This window comes from Alligator mississippiensis, chromosome 2 (assembly GCF_030867095.1).
Source record: "Alligator mississippiensis isolate rAllMis1 chromosome 2, rAllMis1, whole genome shotgun sequence".
NCBI lineage: Eukaryota > Metazoa > Chordata > Crocodylia > Alligatoridae > Alligator > Alligator mississippiensis.
Window position 1 is genome coordinate 83,155,171 of NC_081825.1, and position 18,745 is coordinate 83,173,915.

An 18,745-nucleotide genomic window follows, 5' to 3' on the forward strand; every position below is an offset into this window, starting at 1 on the left:
TCCTGCCTCTCCCTTGCCCCAGCTGGGCAAGTGGCAACAGGGCAGAGCCCCTGCTCCTAATGCTGCCATGCCCGCATCCCATGCCCCCCCCCCCCCCCCCCCCGAGTAATGCACCCCCCTGCCCCGGCTGGACACCTTGTCCCAGCTCCAACCCCTCATTCCCTCACACCCCTTCCCTCCCCCTTCCTCCAACTCCAACAGACTTACCAGCTGGTGGCAGCTGTATTAGCTGCTTGTTTAGTCTATGGCTGAATCTCTGTTACGGCCGAATCTTTTTCAAAGCTTTTCCAAATTGATTCAGATGCTTCAGATTGATTCGGAGCATTTAATTTGTCTCCCAATTCAATTTAGAATTGGAGATTTGGTCCCCGAATCAGACCAAATCTTCTCCAAATCAAATTGGCTACCAAAGCTTTGCACAGCCCTACTGGCCATCCTCCGTCTATGTTTGTGGCTGGCTTCTATATACGCATGCAGGATAGTTAGCAGTGTGTGCACCTTAAATCATTCGTTCAGTAAACTGTTTTTTGTTATCGTACTTAACACTTCTGTAGCTAAAGATGCAACTGTTGAATTCCTTTCCTTGTAATGCTGTGAACTTTTTCATCTGAGTCCATGCTGAATTTTGGCATATACACTTGGTAGCAGTAATGAGCTCTTCAGCATACAGATATGATAATAAAGATAGGCAATTGTATTATAAAATCTTGAAACAAGACCCTAATACTTTTTAGTTATTTCGAAAATACGTCACTCTCTGTTTTATTTAAGATGGATTTGAAATTAGTTTGTCTGACTTGTTCAAAGGTATTATTTAAGAAATCACTTTCTGTCTAAAACTTTCATAGCTATGCTAATATTAATCCTTGACATTTTTTTAAAATCAAAAGATATTTTCTCTAGGATCTTGAGTAGGACATACTTTATGCAAATTGTTTTCCTTATCTAGTAGATCTCTGTCACAGCAGACCTTCCCTTATCTAGCAAGTCTCTGTTTGCTGTATAAAGAGAGATTTTTAAAAAATTTGTAAAATGCAACATTTACAATAGGACTTCACAGGCAAATATAGTCCTGGAAAAGATACATGGTCATATTTTGTTGTGTGTTCTCAGTGTTGGTACTCACTGGACTAAAGGATTAAGAGACAAATACAGGGAGTTTCAAATATCTGGTTAAATCTATACACTTCTCAGGATTTGGCCAAATAATAGATTTGGCCATTTTACTATCCTTCATTCTAGAAGCTGGTTCTCAAAATAGAATTAAGACAGTCAGGTGTCAAGAGTGGCATAACAATCTATATAGCATGTTACTGTTGACTCATCCCACCTTGGGTAGCCTTTTTTCTGTTTTTTAACTATAGTTATAATGCCTACAAACTGTTGTATTCTGTTACAGTTTGTGGGGAGACAAGTTGTATTTTTTTTTCTCAGCATGGTACAGTTGTAACAAAATCAAGATACCTGGTACTGGATTGATATAAGCAGATAACTTGTTATTAATCTTGATCTAAAAGAAATTGATAATGGTCTTTTAAAATATTTGGAAGGAATTAGATTGTTTTTATATTTATACAAATGACATTCATCCTTTCTTACCTTTTTTGTTACTTTTCCAGTGTGATTTGCTCTATGCTCACATATGCGATCTTTTTTCCCTGTAATATAGTTTGAAGCTGGTAACATGAAAAATCTGGTCCTGAAGATAATCTCTGGATCTTTTCCTCCTGTTTCTATGCATTATTCCTATGATCTACGTAATCTCCTTTCCCAGCTTTTTAAAAGGAATCCTAGGGATAGACCATCAGTTAACTCCATATTGGAGAAAAACTTTATAGCCAAACGGGTTGAAAAATTTCTTACACCACAGGTATGGACATGCATTAAAAAACTATTTTACTATAACCAGTTGTACATCTTTATTGTATTCAATTAAAAAAATTCTATTCAAACTAGTAATTTTGTCCAATATTAACATTTATTTGATACCAAATTATGGGGCAAAGTTAATACACCAGAGGGCAGAGAACAGTTATAGGCCGACCTGGGCAGGTTAGAATCATAGAAGTAGGGTCGGAAGGGACCTTGTAGATCTTCAAGTCTGACCCCCTGCCTGGGCAGGAGGGAAACTGGGCTCAAGTGACCCCAGCCAGGTAGGCATCGAGCCGCTTCTTAAAGACCCCCAGGGTAGGAGCCAGCACCACTTCCCTTGGAAGTTGGTTCCAGATCCTGGCCGCCCTAACTATGAAGTAGTTCCTACAGATGTCTAATCTAAACCTGCTCTCCAACAACTTGTGGCCGTTATTCCTTGTTATCCTGGGGGGCGCTAGGGGAAACAAGGTCTCCCCCAAACCCTTCAGGTCCCCCCTAGTGAGTTTATAGACGGTCACCAGGTCCCCCCTCAGCCTTCTCTTGTGAAGGCTGAACAGGTTCAGGTCCCGTAGCCTCTCATTGTAGGGTTTGCCCTGCTGTCCCCGGATCATGAGGGTGGCCCTCCTCTGGACCCTCTCAATGTTTTCCACATCCCTCTTGAAGTGGGGTGCCCAGAACTGGACACAGTACTCCAGCTGTGGCCTGACCAGTGTCGCGTAGAGGGGAAGGATCACCTCCTTGGCCCTACTTGAGATGTACCTGTGGATGCACGATAGGGTCCAGTTAGCACTGCCAACCGTGACCTTGCATTGTTGGCCCATGTTCATCTTGGAGTCAGTGATGACTCCGAGATCCCTTTCTGCCTCCGTGCTCTCAAGAAAGGAGTTTCCCATCTTACAAGTGTGCTGTCGGTTACTACTGTTAGATCAATGGGCGGAATGTAATAGGATGCAATCCAACAAAGATAAATGTAAGGTACTCCACCTAGGAAGGAGGAATCCCCAGCACACCTATAGGTTGGGGAATGTCCTCCTCAGCAGCTCAGAGGCTGAGAGAGATCTTGGAGCCATAGTTGACTCCATGATGAACATGAGCCAGCAGTGTAACAAGGCCATTAACAAAGCCAATCGTACCTTGTCGTGTATTAGCAGATGCATGACCAACAGATTGAGGGAGATGATGCTCCCCCTCTGTGCAGCACTAGTCAGGGTGCAGTTGGAGTACTGTCTCCAGTTCTAGATGCCGCACTTCAAGAGGGACGCAGAGGATCTGGAAGAGGTTCAGAGGAGGGCCACCTGCATGATTGGTGGTCTCTGTGAAAGACCCTATGAGGAGAGGTTGAGAGAGATGGATCTCTTCAGCCTATACAAAACATGGCTGAGGGGTGACCTTGTGGCTGCCTATAAATTTATCAGGGGAGGACAGCAGGGAATTGGAGATGCGCTGTTTTCCAGAGCTCCTCAAGGAGTAACTAGGAATAATGGGTGCAAACTAGTGGAGAATAGATTTAGGTTAGACATTAGGAAGAATTTTTTTACAATAAGGGTGGCCAGAGTCTGGAATGGGCTTCCAAGAGAGGTGATGCTGTCACCTAACTTGGAGGTCTTCAAGAGGAGGCTTGACAATCACCTGGCTGGGGTTGTCTGACCTCAGTCCTCGTTCCTGCCAGGGGCAGGGGGTAGGACACAATGATCCATTGGGTCCCTTCCGACTCTATAATCTATGAATCTATTTTATGTTGAGAAGAAAACACCTATTACCATATTTCTGAACCAGATACACTTGCAGTACCCACAACTTGTTCTTTATTCCTAGAATAACTACAGAACAACCAAAAAAAATAAATCTTGGATTGCTAAAATATTGTTTCCCTCTTTGAGATTAGTGGTTAAATCGAGGGTGGGCAAAATGCAGTCCGTCAGGCCATTCTATCTGGCCCGCAGGGCCCCTAAATATTTAGAAAATTAATATTAATCTGCCCCTAGCTGTCTGTCATGCAGCCCTCTGTGGCTTGCCAAAATCAGGTAGGTGGCCCTCCACCCAAAATAATTGCCCACCCCTGAGTTAAATTGAGTAATTTTTCTGTGTGCAGTATCTTATTTGTGCATACAGTGAGACGTCAAGTTAGGCTTTGATTTAATTTAAAATGTGGCTGTCCACAAAATGGGACTGACAATGAATCTGATAGCATACTAATATAGGTTTCTTAAACTTTTGGACCACTTCAGATCAACCATTTTTGGTACAGTTTCACAGAATACTAGTTTTAAAAACTTTCCAGAATGTTTTAAATGCATAGATCAGACCTAAGTCTGAGGAAATTGTTTGGCATATTGAAGTCTGATATGGAAGCCATTGTATTTATTGGAATTATTTTAAATTTAGTTTTTATATTAAAATAACAGCAAGAACAGCAGATAGTAAACTATACTGCCTTTAGGAAGTATATAAATGAAGAGACTAGAGAAAAAGTTAAAAGGTAACCTTACCCTTTAGTGTACTCTTGTATAGATTGAAAGTTCACATGGAATTTCAGTTATTCATGACACAGATTTTTAACTATATCCAAAGTTTTGTTATAATCTCTGTAGAGCTAAATACAAATTAAACTTCCAGAGGAAGGAAGCATAGTAAACAAAGAGATTATTAAATTACTAATTTGGGGCTTTAGCTTCCAGTGTTACCATTGGTTTATAGATTACACTTTTTTTGTTTTTGATCTACATATGCTTGCTTCCTGAAGCCAGCATAGATTTGGAATTTTCAGTGCAGCCTGAATAGTCATGAATTGATTATCAGTAATCTGTGATGAAGGCAATATTTTTTTCTTAGTTGAAATATATTGCCTATGAGAGAACTAGTCCACTAATTTAACCAATTTGTATATCTTGGTAAAGTGATACTTTTTAAAAAAATAATCTAAAAAATAATCTAAAATATTAGTGCCATCTGTAATAACTGGTAATACATAAAGATTAGTATAAAAAGAAGCTAATGGAAAATATTTTTCTCTACTTTTATTTTAGTGTGTTTATTTTCGCTAGTGCTCTGTATAATTAGGTTTGCTGCCTTCTGTTTTCAGGCAGAATTTTCATTTCTTTTCAAGAAAGGAACAGAACCCCCACTCCCCACAGTCATTTAAAATACAGCAATGTTAAATAGAAAAGTATAAAAAGTGAAATACTTACACAAACCATTTAAAAAAAATCAAGTTGTGTCATTAATTTTACTTGAGTCTTTATTCACTATTCCCAGTATGCTTAATATTTGCCAAGTAATATACCTGAGATTAACCAGATGGTTTAAAAAATTTCTGAGATACTATAATAGGAGTACTTTCAAACAATGTTTCCAATTCCATATTAATTTTAGTGGGGCTCTGAGCAATGCATAAAGTTGTCTTAGATACATACAGGATTAGGGCCCAGGGATTGTGATTGAATACCATTTGCTATTGTATTTTGACATTGCACTCCATTGCACTTCTAAGTAAGAAGTTTTTTACAAATATATTCCTACACTAAACCTACATAGTAAGTGTGTGTATGTACTTATGTACTAATGTAATTTACTCTCGTTTTAAGCTTATTGCAGAAGAATTCAGTCACAAAGTATTCCAGAAGTTTGGAGCCCATGCTGCACCAGGTAAATAAGCATATGAAAAATGCACTGTAATTTTTTTGAATAGCAGTAGGAGACTGTAAAAATGTGCTATCTATCCTTGACTTGACAATGAAAGCTTCAGTTAAGCCACAAAGGAAATGCACTTTTTGGGAAGCATAGGTTTTATTTAGAAATTATGCAGCTATAAACTATGGGCCAATAGCATCTGGGCTAGGGAGAGAAATTGCACCTTAACCAGTGTAAGTGATTACAGACTAGTTCAAATCTCTAATGACAGAAGTCCAGTGTACATAAACTGTTTTCAAAGTGGCCAAAACCAGTTTAATGTAAACCTTGATGGATGTAGTATCAAGTATCATCCAGAAGACTGGACGGTCACCTTGCTGGGGTCACTTGACCACAGTTGTCTTTCCTGCTTGGTGCAGGGAGCTGGACCCAATGATCTTCTGGGTTCCCTTCCAGCCTTACAATCTATGAATCTGTGAATCCCAGGATGCTTTGCACCTCTCTCACAAGCCTCCCCCTTCCCCCTCTTGCAGCATGGGCAGGCTAGCCTTGGCCCAAGCTGTCTGCTCCAGGTGAGCAGGGAGGCATGTTCTAGCACCCCCTAGTGGGCCACTGCAGGTATGTGGCTGCATTTCTGGAATCAAAAGTGAATGTTTGTTCACTTGCTTATCAGTTCAATCTATGCAGCTTAGACTAACCTGTGAAGATTGTATCCATTCAGCCTCAGGCTTTTTGACCGTCTGTACATAGCCTTAAAGTTTACTTTCTTCTTTTGGAGGGTGAGGGGGAAGGAAAAGCTGGATAAAAACCCAGATCACTGATTACTGATAATGGACATCAGTGATGGGATAATTAGTATTTTTACTATCCAGGCTATTTCCTCGTTTCATCTGCAGAATTTGGTAGTGATCCAGTATTGTTTTTGGAGGCTTCAGTAACAAGACCTGTTGTTCAGTTCAGGCCACAAGAACTTCTGCCTTTGGTATCAAACTGGATTAACAGTCTTCTTCCAAGAATTATTTGCTTTTAAACTTCTTAAAATTTTTACTAGGATTTTTGGTCCAACAGCACTTGAGTACATTTCTCTGCTAGGGAAGTATTGCAACAAATCAAGCCTAAGGGATGCTGTAATCTTTTTGGGATCCTCAAAGTCTGTGCCTGACCACTTCATGCTGCTTGAGTCTTGCTGTACTGGGGCTTGGAGCTTTGCGTCATAAGGATGCTGGAGGTACAAGTTCATCCATTACAACTTGCAGTTCTTCTTTAAGAAGGTATGACCAGGAGCATAAGGATTTCCAAGGAGGTAATACATCCCAGCTGGTTACAGTTAGTGAGCAAGGGGTGTAAAAATCATTACTTGAACATCTGTCCATTCTTCCTTCCTCCCTTCATCTCTTGTATTTGCCGAGACTTTTTTTTTTGTTGCAGTGGACTGTATTGGACTTGCTGTTTCACTCCCATACCATGGCATTTCTAGACATGAAAAGATGCATCTCAGGAAGCAGTTTAATGGAAACTGTCTGTTTTTTGTTTCATTCTATGAAACTTCTCTGCCAGGGTGGAAAGTGTTCTGTTTCTGCTTTACTTCCACCCCGCTTCAGTGGACTGATCCTTCCTTATACTTTAGTGTGTATTTTAGTTTGTCTGTACCCAGGTGAGAGTCACCTAAGTACTCCATGATGGCAGAAATCCTTCTCCTCATTCAAAATGGCTTTTTTTTTTTTTATTACTTATTTCTTAGCAGAAGGGAAAAAAATCAGGAACAGAAGCTTGTGAGGAAGACCTAGATTTTTTTTTTTTTTTTTTTTTTTTTAATCCTACATTTAGCAGTTCTCAGCATGAAAACAAAATCAACATTTGTGTGTAAGGGCTTCCTATACAAAACTCTTCCTTTTGGTCTGCACTTTATTACCAGTCATCTAAGGTTAGGTATAGTGAAGTCTAGCCCCAAAATATACCTGTTTATGGGTAACATCAGATCTATGCTCTGCCCAGTCATATCTACTTGTAGCTTGTCAACTGCTGAAAAGATGCTAATTGTTTATAACCAAGAGCTTTTGAGAACTCTTTTGACCCTGTGGTCCAAATAAGCATGGGTTTGGTCATGGTTTTACAACCAAAGTAAAGATTGGTGAAATTCCATATTTCTTTGCATTAGTCATTTCTGGAACCAGTCCTAGCTGGCTGTCTCTAGCAACTAAAGTTGACTGGTGTCATGCATTGGTATTTTCCCTCGAATGGCATTTTGCCTGATATGAATCTAGAAATGAATACTGAGGATATGCCGTGAAGCACAGATGTTTCTCTCTTTCAGCTTTAGTGAATAACAAGAAATTGAAGGTTTGCTTTTTTTAATGTAATAGACAAAGAAGAATCTGTTTTCTTTCAAGGAGTTCATGTTAAAATGCAAGAAGTAACTGGTTACTGTAATGGTGACTTGACTTTGAAATTACCACTGACAAAATGTCAGAGTTTTGCACCAATTGACATGCCAGCCATCTGGGTGAGCATTCATAGAGGATGTGAAATTCTATTCCCAGGGTGCAGGGGGAAAGGGTTTGTCTCATTTTAAAGAAGATTTAAGCTTCAATTTCTCTGCAAGGATATTTTTGATAGGATGCTGTTGGGTTAGTTCCCAAATGCATTTCTTAAAATAGAGCTTACTGCCTTAACTTCCTTATAGAGTATTTTTTATTCTATTTTCTGTATTACATCATTGTAATTACAATTACTGCTTTTCATTGCTTCCCTCAACTTCTGCTAATTAGTGCTCATTACTTCCAGTTGCTCTGATGAGGCAAGAAGCTGTGCAGCATAATGAAAAATCATTCTGTAAGAAAATTGTCATTTTGCTAGCTGCTTCTTTCATTTAACTCCCTCCTCCCCCCCTCCCCCCTCCCAATCTGGTAAGGGATAGGAATGAATTTTGTAATGAACTGAAACTTTTTTTTTATTTAAAACAAGACAATATAACTTCAAGTTTGCTATTTTTATAAGTTAGTGGAACATCTTTTGTAGCTTTAGAAAAGGATTTTATTTTTCAGAGAGGATATTGGTTTACTTCTGGAATCCACAAATGAGAAGCATTACTTACTCCTTAAGAATAAGGAGAGAGACTACTAAGAAACTTTGGATACAAATTTTTTCATTTCCATGATTTATGCGGAAGATTCTAAAGTGGAAGAGTTGCAGATATTGGAATTTTGTCATGGTGCAAAATGTAGAGTTTAAGAGATCTGTATATGAGTACGTGCTTGGGTGTTTTGAAGGTGTATGCAGGGGTGTAGGTTGTAGCCGTGTTGGTCTCGGGACATAGGCAGACAAGGTTCTTTGGCTATAAAATTTTTTCCAACTATTTAAGTTGGTCTAATAAAATATACCATATTAACCCAAAGAACCTTGAAAGTGTATAGAGATTTGCACACTGTCTGAAGTAAAATATTAGCATGTTTCAAAATTGATTGTATTTTATGATCAGTCAAAATGACTTGGTTCTGATATTTCAAAAGAGTAGTCTAGCATATGGTAATTAGTTACTAATTAATAAAGAGAGCAAAGTAAATGATGATCTTTCATCACTGTATCTAGCTTGTTTGAAAACCTTTGGAATAAATTTTCAGAATTTTAAATGGTAAGGTGGGGGGAAAATTCGTTCAGTGCTAAACAAGAAAAACTTGTTTTGGAGGCTCTTGGATACATGCAAAGCTTTTTCCTTCTCTGATTCTGGGAAGATAGAGATTGACTTCTTTAAAAAAAAAACAAAAAAAAAACTGCATCTCAGTTGGAAAGAAGAATGCTTTTTTTGGTACTTGGCTACTAGAATTAAGAAAGAGCAAGGATGAATTGTCCCCTTCTTTCCTCGTCAAAAAAACCCCACAAGAACACAGAAGACACAGGTCAGGTAATTTGAGAGAGATGGAGCTCTATGCCATGCTAGTCAAAGAAGGCCAGCTCCATAAAAGTTTAACTCTGTTTATAAACAATTCATAACTTTATCCCATTTTGCCTAGGAAAAAGACCAGCCCAAGGACAAATCTTGGCTTCTGCTGCGCCAGCTCAGAAAATTACCAAACCTGCTGCAAAATATGGAGTGCCTTTAATAATCAAGAAATCTTGTGATGCACCTAAAAGATATTATGAAAAAAAGCCACTGGTTAAATGTAGGCAGGTAAGGGTATATCTGATGGCAATAATTAAGATGTATTTATTTTCAGGGTTTTTTTTAAGTACTTGAACTTTGAGGCATAACTCCACTACAAACTTTGGTACTTGGCTAATGGTAATTTGATTCTGGCACTGTAGTGAAACACACTATGCTGTTCTACATAGGCAAACAGAAGCATTGTAACAGTCCATCCCCATGCAGAATTAGTGTGGCTACAACTGCCATGTGCTATAAGCAGGCTTATTAACACTACCAATTAGACCACCAGTGCTGCAGGAATGAAGTTATGCTGCTTTCAGTTGTGAAAATCCATAGCTTGAAGGTAGAAGCCCAATGTGTTTTGAAGGTTCCATCGGTTGACATGCATTTACTGTATTTATTACTATTTCTTCTCATAACATCTTTTGTACTGACACATGTATATAAGCTGGAAGTTATTTTCTTTTAGATGAAGCAAGCTAGTTATTCAACTTGTAAAGATGTTGATGAAATTTTGGAGACTGCCATCATTTGTTAAGTGTTGTTACTGTTAAATTGGTTGTGACTTCTGTCTGCGCACAAAAGCAAGATCAATTAAAGCATGGGAGTACAACCTTGGGAGTACTATACTTCAGAAGTGCAAACTTGCACTTCACCCTATGCTGCAGTTTTCCTGCTCTAACAAAACTATAATACCAGATGGGGGCATTTATACATGTGCTCTGTAAGCCACTCTAATTAAAATGCCTTCAGCATCACATGTATTCAGCATCCATGCCTTCAAAATGGCAGTTGGGACACATTAACTAAAGCTTATTCCACAAGCTTTAGTTAAAGCGCCCCTGCCACCATTTTGAAATGCAGGGACTTTAAATACATATCACATGGAGGCTGCTGGAGCACACTAATTAGTATGCTCCAGTAGACTTCCTAATGGCACGCATTGGAGCAGAGCTCCACAAGTATAGGTACCCTGAGATTTGAAACCCAGGTTTCCCATTGTCAGATCTGCCGCCAATCTGCTGTGGGACCTGATCAGCCATTTTCCTTGTTTTTGTACCTAAAAATGGGATAATTTTACAACTTTATTTATAAAGCATTTTTAGATCTCCTGATCACCATGAATTTGAGTTACGTGAAAATATGGTTATTTTTGGATAGTTCTCTTTTTAATATCTTGGAGGTTTCTGGTGCATTTTTTTTGTCTTGTTCTACAGTTTTCACCAACTCCAAATTCATGGTGATCATTGGCTTACATATTTAATTTGATTCCTTGTGGGTTGGCCAATCTAAGGCATGCCTGCCAAAAGTGACATGGACAGCCTCTGTGCGTGCCATGAGGCAAATCGGGAGGGGTTTCAGGGAGTACAGCTGCAGATGGGACAAGGAATAGAAAGCAGAGCAGGAGATCAGGCAGGGGGAGGGGATTAGAGTGGGTGGGACTTTGTGGCATGCCTGCCCAAAAGGTTGGCTTCCACTGGAATGCACAATTTATGCTCCACAGCACAGTGTACTTTTCAGAGACTACGTTTATGTGGAGAGTTGTATAGAAGTAGGGCTAGAAGGGACCTCCAGAGGTCACGTAGTCCAACCCCCTGCCCGAGGCAGGATCATTCCCATAAAAATCATAATCTAAACTCTGTATAAGCTCACTGTCAGCCCTGCCGCAACACAGACCTAACACTGTAACCTGCCACAGCAGCTAGTGTCTTGCTTCTATGAAATATTATCAGCGTACGTTCAAAAGGTCCTTGGTAGAGGGCCACACCCCCTGATAGAGGAAGGCAAAAACCCCCACAGTCCATACCAATCTACCCATGGGGTAAAATTCCTTTCTGATCCCAAATATGGTGATTGGCCTGACCCTGAGCGGAAGGGCAAGACTGTCTAGACAGGAACCTCTGGCTTTGCTTCCATCAGGAGCATTGGCACATCCCAGTCAAAGTCCCCAACTTGACTATAGCCAACACTTAATACCTGTGAGGAAGGCTTAAACACTGACACACAGCAGAAAAGTTCTGAGGGGGAGGAAAAGGCAGGGGCAACCAGCAAAGCCTAGAAGCATGGAAAATGCCCATGGTAGAACATAGGTGTAGCAATGCCTAAATCATCCCCAACCAGTGGCTGTCCAATGAGAGACGTAACAAAACTGTAGCATTAAACACTTATACAGTTGAAAGGTTATGAGTTACTTTTTTTTTTTTAAATAAAGAGAAATTATGCATTTTTGAAAGGCATACCAGTAAATTATTGGTGAATTAAAATTTTATTGCATGTCTGAATCACTAGTGGAATTTTTTTATCTGAGTAGCATGCTGTGGAAAGCGTAGAAAGAATATAAATGTGTAGTTAGAGGAGATGACTGGCATGAAGGTATGGCCTTCACTCTTTTAACTACACTGAGTCAATCAAGGCTGAGATCATATGTACAGTAAAAGCCCTGTTATCTGACATTTTACTAACCGGCATTTCTATTAACTAGAATTTCCAGCCAGGCAGACCCGGGGCGGGCGGGGGGGGGAGTGGAAGCTCACATGCAGCAGCCACTGCCACCACCCTGCACTGTTGCTGCTCCACCTGCAGACACTGCCACCCCCCTTCATTCCTTGTCCAGCTGGAAGCCCCTGTGCCTCAGGTAACCAGCATTTTTAGCTTACTGGCACCCCCCCCCCCCCCCCCCCCCCCCCATTTCTCACTCATGCCAGAAAACAGGGCTTTTACTGTATCACAAGGATAGGTTAGTGCAACTCATCTGAATAAGATAGATGGTAGCAGCCATTGAGCACAGTCCCCATCAGCACTGACTTTCAGGTCTTGGTGAATCTACTGAATCCATTTCAATTTCTTCTTCACTCCCACAGCTGAACTGTACTTTTCTTGTACATTTCCAATGATTCCCATTTCTTTGCCAGCTTTAAATTAGAGGTGCACTGATATATTGGTCACATATTGGATCAGCACTGATAAAAGGAAAATTAACATGATCAGCAATCGACTTTTTTTGACTGGTGTAGCTAATTAATGTCACTGATAAATGCTGTGCGCATGCGCACAGCTGCAGCACACACCTGGCCAGGATTGCAGCCCTGCAGCTTGGAGAGCAACCTCCTGCCAGTAAGTCTGGGGGGGGGGGGGTGGTGGTGAAGGGGAATGGGGAGGCAGATCAAGGCCCACATGATGAGGGAGAGAGTGTGTGGGATGGGCAGGGGGCAGGTGCTGTCCAATCAGGGCGGTGAATGCGATCCCAGGAGCGGGATGGAGCCACAGGTGGCTTGTCTGGGGAGTGGAGGGGCACGGCTCCCCACCACTGTACACACCCCTGGATTTGTGAATGGGGCAAAGGTAGGGCTAGAGGCCAGGGGCTGCACCAGCCTCTTCCTGACTGGGTGGGGGCCTGGGTCAGGGCTGCGCTCGGGGCAGGCAGTGGCACTGGGAAGGGTGGCTATGGCGAATTTTGGGGTTGCTGTTGCCCACCTCATAGCCGCCCCTCCTAGTGCTGCCACTGCCCTCCCTCAGCGCAGGCCCAACCCAGGCCCTGCTTTCCCCGCTGGGAAGAAGCAGGTGCAGCCACTGGCCCTGAGCCTGCAGTGGGCAGCCTGCCCTCTCCCCATGCACAAATCCTAAATCACACATGACCCTCATGCCTCCCTTAGGGCTGTGTGCAGTGGCAGGGAGCTGCCTCCTGGACTAGCTGCCTGTGGCTCCGCCCTGCCCATGGGGGTCACATTCACTGCCATGGCTGGGTAGTACCTGTCTCTGCCCCACTGCTTCCCTCACCATGGGGGCCTGTCCCTGCCCCATCCTCCATGCCCCTTCTCCACAGACTTACCAGCAGGGAGCTGCTCTCCAAACTGCTGAGCTGCATATTGGCTATAATATCAGCATTGGCCAATATGGTTGGTTAATAATCAGCCCTCGGTATCAGCCAAAAATTCTTTATTGGTGTACCCCTACCTTAAATATCTGGCAAACATCATGAAACAGGTCCTCAAACAGTTCACCCAGAATCCCTCTGTCGACCCCTCTCTCAGCCTGTCACCTATGATTTGTGTGGCCCTGCCCTCCATGAGGAGGAGCCTGACCAGGTTGCCCTATGACTTACCTGCATATAAATTTTTGGAGGATCCCAGGAGTCAAGACAAGACCACCCAGTTAGCACGTGTATCCTTTTGCGGAAATGGGGTGGGATGCATCAGGAGTACACGCACACAAACTAAGCAGTGCTGAGCTGTGGGGTAACCATGGTTTGAAATGTTGTTGACTCTGCTGGGGTGCAGCCTAATGAACTATATCATAAATCATGAGCCTTTGGATTAATATCATGCACTGTTTGTACTATAAATAAGTAGCCAAAATGCTGCTTTAAAAGTGAGTTTATTTACCTGTGTTAAATCTTACAGCAGTTTAAAAAGAGGTAAAATGCATCAATTCTGGATGAAGTAATAAATCTACAGGTACTTGCAGCAGGTCCAGGTCCCAGAAACAGCTGTGACACCCCCTGATGGCCTGGCAATCCCTGCCCTTCAGTTTTTGGGCTTCACCCTTTTCCTTGCTTTCTTCACCCTTTTTTTGATGCTCTTTTGGTTTGAAAAGAGGTGGGAGGCTGCTCACAAGGACTATGAGTCCCTGGCCCTGGTTCCACCTTTTGTGTCGCTGAGTTCCTGGCCTTGTCTCTGACCTTCTTGGCAATAGACTTCTCAATCTAGGCACTCCTTCACAGTTGCCACCTGTTAGTGCTGTAAGCCCAGCCCCTAGCAGAGTTCAAGCAGTCACATGCCCCTCAAGCACCCTGGGACCTCCACCCTTCTTTGCTATTCCCAACCTGGTCCTCTAGTGTAAACTGCAAGCAAAAGTAAGCCCCTAGGCTATATCTTAAACTATAAACACTGTAGCTGCATAACACAGCTGAGTTCTTTTGCAAACTTACAGGCCTCATGGCATGCAGATCCCAGTCATTTATTCAGCATAGTCCTCTCAGTACAGAGTTCCTTCCCTGGCTCTGGCCCTGGGCGCATATACTGCCTAAGCCTTGCTTCTTCTGGTCATGTGGTTTCCTAGCCTCCCACAGGTGTTTCTACTTTAGTCTGGCTGTCCTCCAGACTGGCATACAGCTGCTAGGCTAGATGATGCGGCTGTGCCCCAGCTACACAAGGCTGGCTCTGTTCCCTGGTACTGTTGCATAGCTCCCAGCTCTGCAATAGGTGCTCTGCTGTCTTGGACTGATAATCCATAGCCTGTTTTGTGCATTGTCCTTGGATTTTGTTTCTAAACAGATTTAGTTGGCTACTTTATTTTAAATGTTAATATTCAAATACCTAATACAACCTGCACAGTAGTTTGTCAAATATTACAGGTTTCCCTCTATGTTTTTTTTTTTTTGGTGCGGCTTCTTTATATGCAAATTTGCTCTTATGCAATGAGCATATTTAGACCCATAACTCATATATGAGGTAAATTTACTCTTATGTGATCAGCAGAGCCCCCCTGCCTCCCCCTCCCCCCAAACAGGTAAGTCTGTTGAGGGGAGGGCAAAGGGCCATGGCCCCACTCACCCCAGCCCCGGCTGCAGCGGCACCAGCCGCTCCTGGGGCCAGCTGCCTGCAGCCTCTGGGCTGCACCATGCCCCGAACCCCCCAGGGGCTTTTTCTGTCCCCATGCACCCTAGCTCTTGCTGCAGCTGCCGCGGGAACGGCCGATGCCAGCTCCTTGTATCCCTGGTGCAGGCAGCTGGTGTCAGCTGCTCCTGGGGCCACTCCAGTACAGGCTGGGGTGAGCACAGACAAGCAGAGCCCCAGGTGGTGCAGGGCACGGCACTCGCCCCAGCCCTGACTGCAGTGGCCCTGGGAGCTGCTGGTGCCAGCTGCCTGCAGCCACTGGGCTGCACTGTGTTCTGAACTCCCTGGGGCTCTGCCTGTTTCCACTCACCTCAGCTCCTGCTGCACTGCCCTAAGAGTGGGCAATGCTAGCTCCCTGTAGCTGCTGGGCTGCACCGTGCCCTGGTACAGGCAGCTGGTGCCAGCAGCTCCTGGGGCCGCTGCAGTCAGTGCTGGGGTGAGTGCTGTGCCCTGCATTGCCCAGGGCTCTGCTTGTCCGCGCTCACTCCAACCCATGGTGGAGCAGCTGACACCAGCTGCCTGCAGCCGGGCAGCTACAGGGAGCTGACATCGGCTGCTCCCAGGACAACTGCAGCAGGAGCTGGGGTGACTGGGGACAGGCAAAGCCCTGGGGCGGGGTTTGGCATACAGTGCAGCCCAGTGGCTGCAGGCAGCTGGTGCCAGCAGGTGCGGGGGCCACTGCAGCTGGGGCTGGGGTGAGTGCCGTGCCCTGCACCGCCTGGGGCTCCGCTTGTCTGCATTCACCCCAGCCCACACTAGAGCAGCCCAGGAGCAGCCGACACAGGAACCTATCCCCATTTCTTACATTATAAAGTGGGTTTGCTTTATGCGAATTCGACTTGCGCGGCATTCTTCAGGAACGCATGTACTGCATAAATCGAGGGAAACCTGTATTTCCACATATCTTAACCATAGTATAAAAGCTTGGCAGTAAGTGAAGAAAGTAATTTTAGCGTAGGCATTTTATTGCCCTACACCAGTGGTGTTCTACCTTGCGACCCCCTGGGTTGGATGAGTGGTGCAGGGCTGATCCATGGACTGGATTCAGCATGGGCTTGGTGCATGAGCCTGGTCGTGTGTGCTGGATCTGAATCTGGGTCTTCAGGGTTCTCCAAGGGTCTGGAAATTTGGCAGCACGGAAATGGCCATTAATGTTGTCACTGCTCCCCCACCCCGAACCTTTTGGACCTGTGAGGAGCTCCATGGGCCAGATGATGTGGCCTTGTGGGCTGGAGGTTGAGCACCACTGCCCTGGAAAATTGCGGAGATGGCTTAATATTACAGAATTAAACATAGCTTGATATCTCTGTTTAAATAATCAGAAGATAATGCTAATACTCTCATCCTTACATTTAAAAGGCAACACGATATTGAGGTGAATGGCATTTTCTCTCTCCAATTTTTGAGATTTTTTTTTTTTTTAAAGCCTTTTTGGGAACACAGCATTCACTTGGATTAAGTATTTTATCACCATAGCCACAACAACTAGAAACTTTTTTTTTTTTTTTTTAATGAAAGCCAAAATCCTGGAGTACAACTGTTCCACTCTAGCTTTCCACAGTGCACAGCCACAGAATTTAAACAATTTCTTCCCCAGTTCTAATACTTAACTCAAAACATTCAGTGAAAGATGCTAAGGGAAGTGTCTGCTTTGTATTTCATCAGTTGTGACCTCCTTGGCAAAGAAGGTGTAATTCTATGCATCAACAAAGAGATTTGGAAAAAACATTAACTTTGACCCAATATGCACAAGTCTAAAAAGAACTAATACACTGGATATCCAAACATCTGGCAGCTGTACCTTTTGCAGGAGAATTCTTGGCATGTTGTGTGCCTCAAAATTTTTTAAATTAATTTTATTTATATTGCAGTTGTAGCTAGAGGCCAGTAAAATACTAATTTATTCTGTTGTCCTTCTCTCTGTATAAAAGATCTAGCTCTTGAAGAGAGAACTTACTCGTTTCAGTCTCAGAATGATGCATCTTACCTGATCCTCCTCATAAATCTTTTGCCTTACCTGCATTATATTCAGAGGTGTTCAAAATTATACATTGTGGTTTAAATGTGAACACTTTTCTTATTACTATGCAAATTAAGAAATTGCTAACATTACATAACTTGTTTTTAATTTGCTATTGTTTGAAAGCACTTGTAATATAAAGCTTGTAGGTAGGATTGCAGTGATTAACACAAACAGCTACCAGCTATGCAGTGTGTATGTATGTAGAGCAGTGCTTTTTGGCACCAAGGGGTTCCTTGAGATCCATTCAAAGGTGCCACAGGGTGCCACGCAATGTTAGCAATATGTGTAAACATGATTCACAAGATAAACTGAGAGATTTCAAATAGGAATCCATAGTATTAAAAGCATTCTGACCTGGTGTGGTATTTGAGTTTTTTGCAGCAGAAAAACTGCTCTGTAATTCTTCTGTAGTCAAAAAATGAGTGAAAACTTAGAACTGGCATTTTTCCAGGGGGTCTAAAAAGGTTGAAAGTCACTGGTATAGAGGATCAGTGCTGTGATATTCCCAAAGAAAAGAAACTGACTGGAGAGAAAAACATTGTGCGTTTAAAATTAATTTTCTTTTACTAAAGCTCATTCTTTAGAGCCAATTGAAATAATACAAAAGGATGTATGCTGGCTCTGCTAGAATTTTATCATTTTAAATTATATTCTTGGAAAATGTATGAAGCAGGGTTGTTAACAGATTACACTGTTTGTAACGGTTTACATTAATTTAAATTATTTTAAATTATTTTATTATTATAACAGTTTAAATTATTTTTCTGTCATGTCCTCATGTGCTTTCCTTTTTTGGGATCTAGAAAGTACTATGTCCTGTCCTGTCTAATTTGTAGTTTCATTTTATCTAGGCCTATCCAACTCCAGTGAAGAAAATGCATCCTGGAGAAGAAAGGAGGAAAATGTTTGAGGTATAAAGAAGCATATTTGCTTATTTTCAATCTCCATGAAAACCAAAACAAGAATGGAGAATTGTTTTTATATCCAAAATAAAACCGTCAAACCTTTCCTCCTTATTTCTTCTCTCCGAACACTCTCTAACTTTAATGCCTGTGCCACTGGAGTGCTAACTTTCTTGGAAGAAGTTTGAAGGTAACATGCACTAATAAATTCTAATTATGTTCTATTTTTCAGGAAGCTGCAAAGAAGAAAAGATTAGACTTACTAGAGAAGGAAAAACGACAAAGAGACCAGGTAGACAAGAATACCTTAGCTTTTTTGTGTTTATAGTGATACCTTTATGAAATGTTCCTTTGTGCAGTACCTCGTTTAATTACCTCAGAATATAGAGCAGTCTGATTATTCCAGCTGTTCAAAATGTTTTATTCTTAAAATATACAGATCAGTTTGCTGAAGGCTGAGCAGATGAGAAGACTGGAGAAGGAAAGGGTAAAATATACCTTGATGTTTCTTTTCAACAATCAAGTTTATTTTTCTTATTATTTATTTATTTATTTATTT

General features: G+C 42.2%; 1 protein-coding gene across 10 annotated transcripts in view; it reads left to right on the forward strand.

Annotated features, from left to right (window-relative positions):
* The window catches only part of NEK1 (NIMA related kinase 1), an 89,608-nt gene that overhangs the window by 17,519 nt on the left and 53,344 nt on the right, over positions 1 to 18,745 (forward strand). For 9 of the 10 annotated variants that reach the window (XM_059721892.1, XM_019481401.2, XM_019481406.2 and 6 more), the window contains exons 9-14: positions 1,670 to 1,870; positions 5,457 to 5,517; positions 9,513 to 9,670; positions 18,136 to 18,195; positions 18,419 to 18,478; positions 18,626 to 18,673. In XM_059721892.1, coding sequence (XP_059577875.1) covers positions 1,670 to 1,870; positions 5,457 to 5,517; positions 9,513 to 9,670; positions 18,136 to 18,195; positions 18,419 to 18,478; positions 18,626 to 18,673 — 588 coding nt within the window. The remainder of the gene's footprint in view (positions 1 to 1,669; positions 1,871 to 5,456; positions 5,518 to 9,512; positions 9,671 to 18,135; positions 18,196 to 18,418; positions 18,479 to 18,625; positions 18,674 to 18,745) is intronic. The other variant, XM_019481405.2, reaches the window with a different exon arrangement.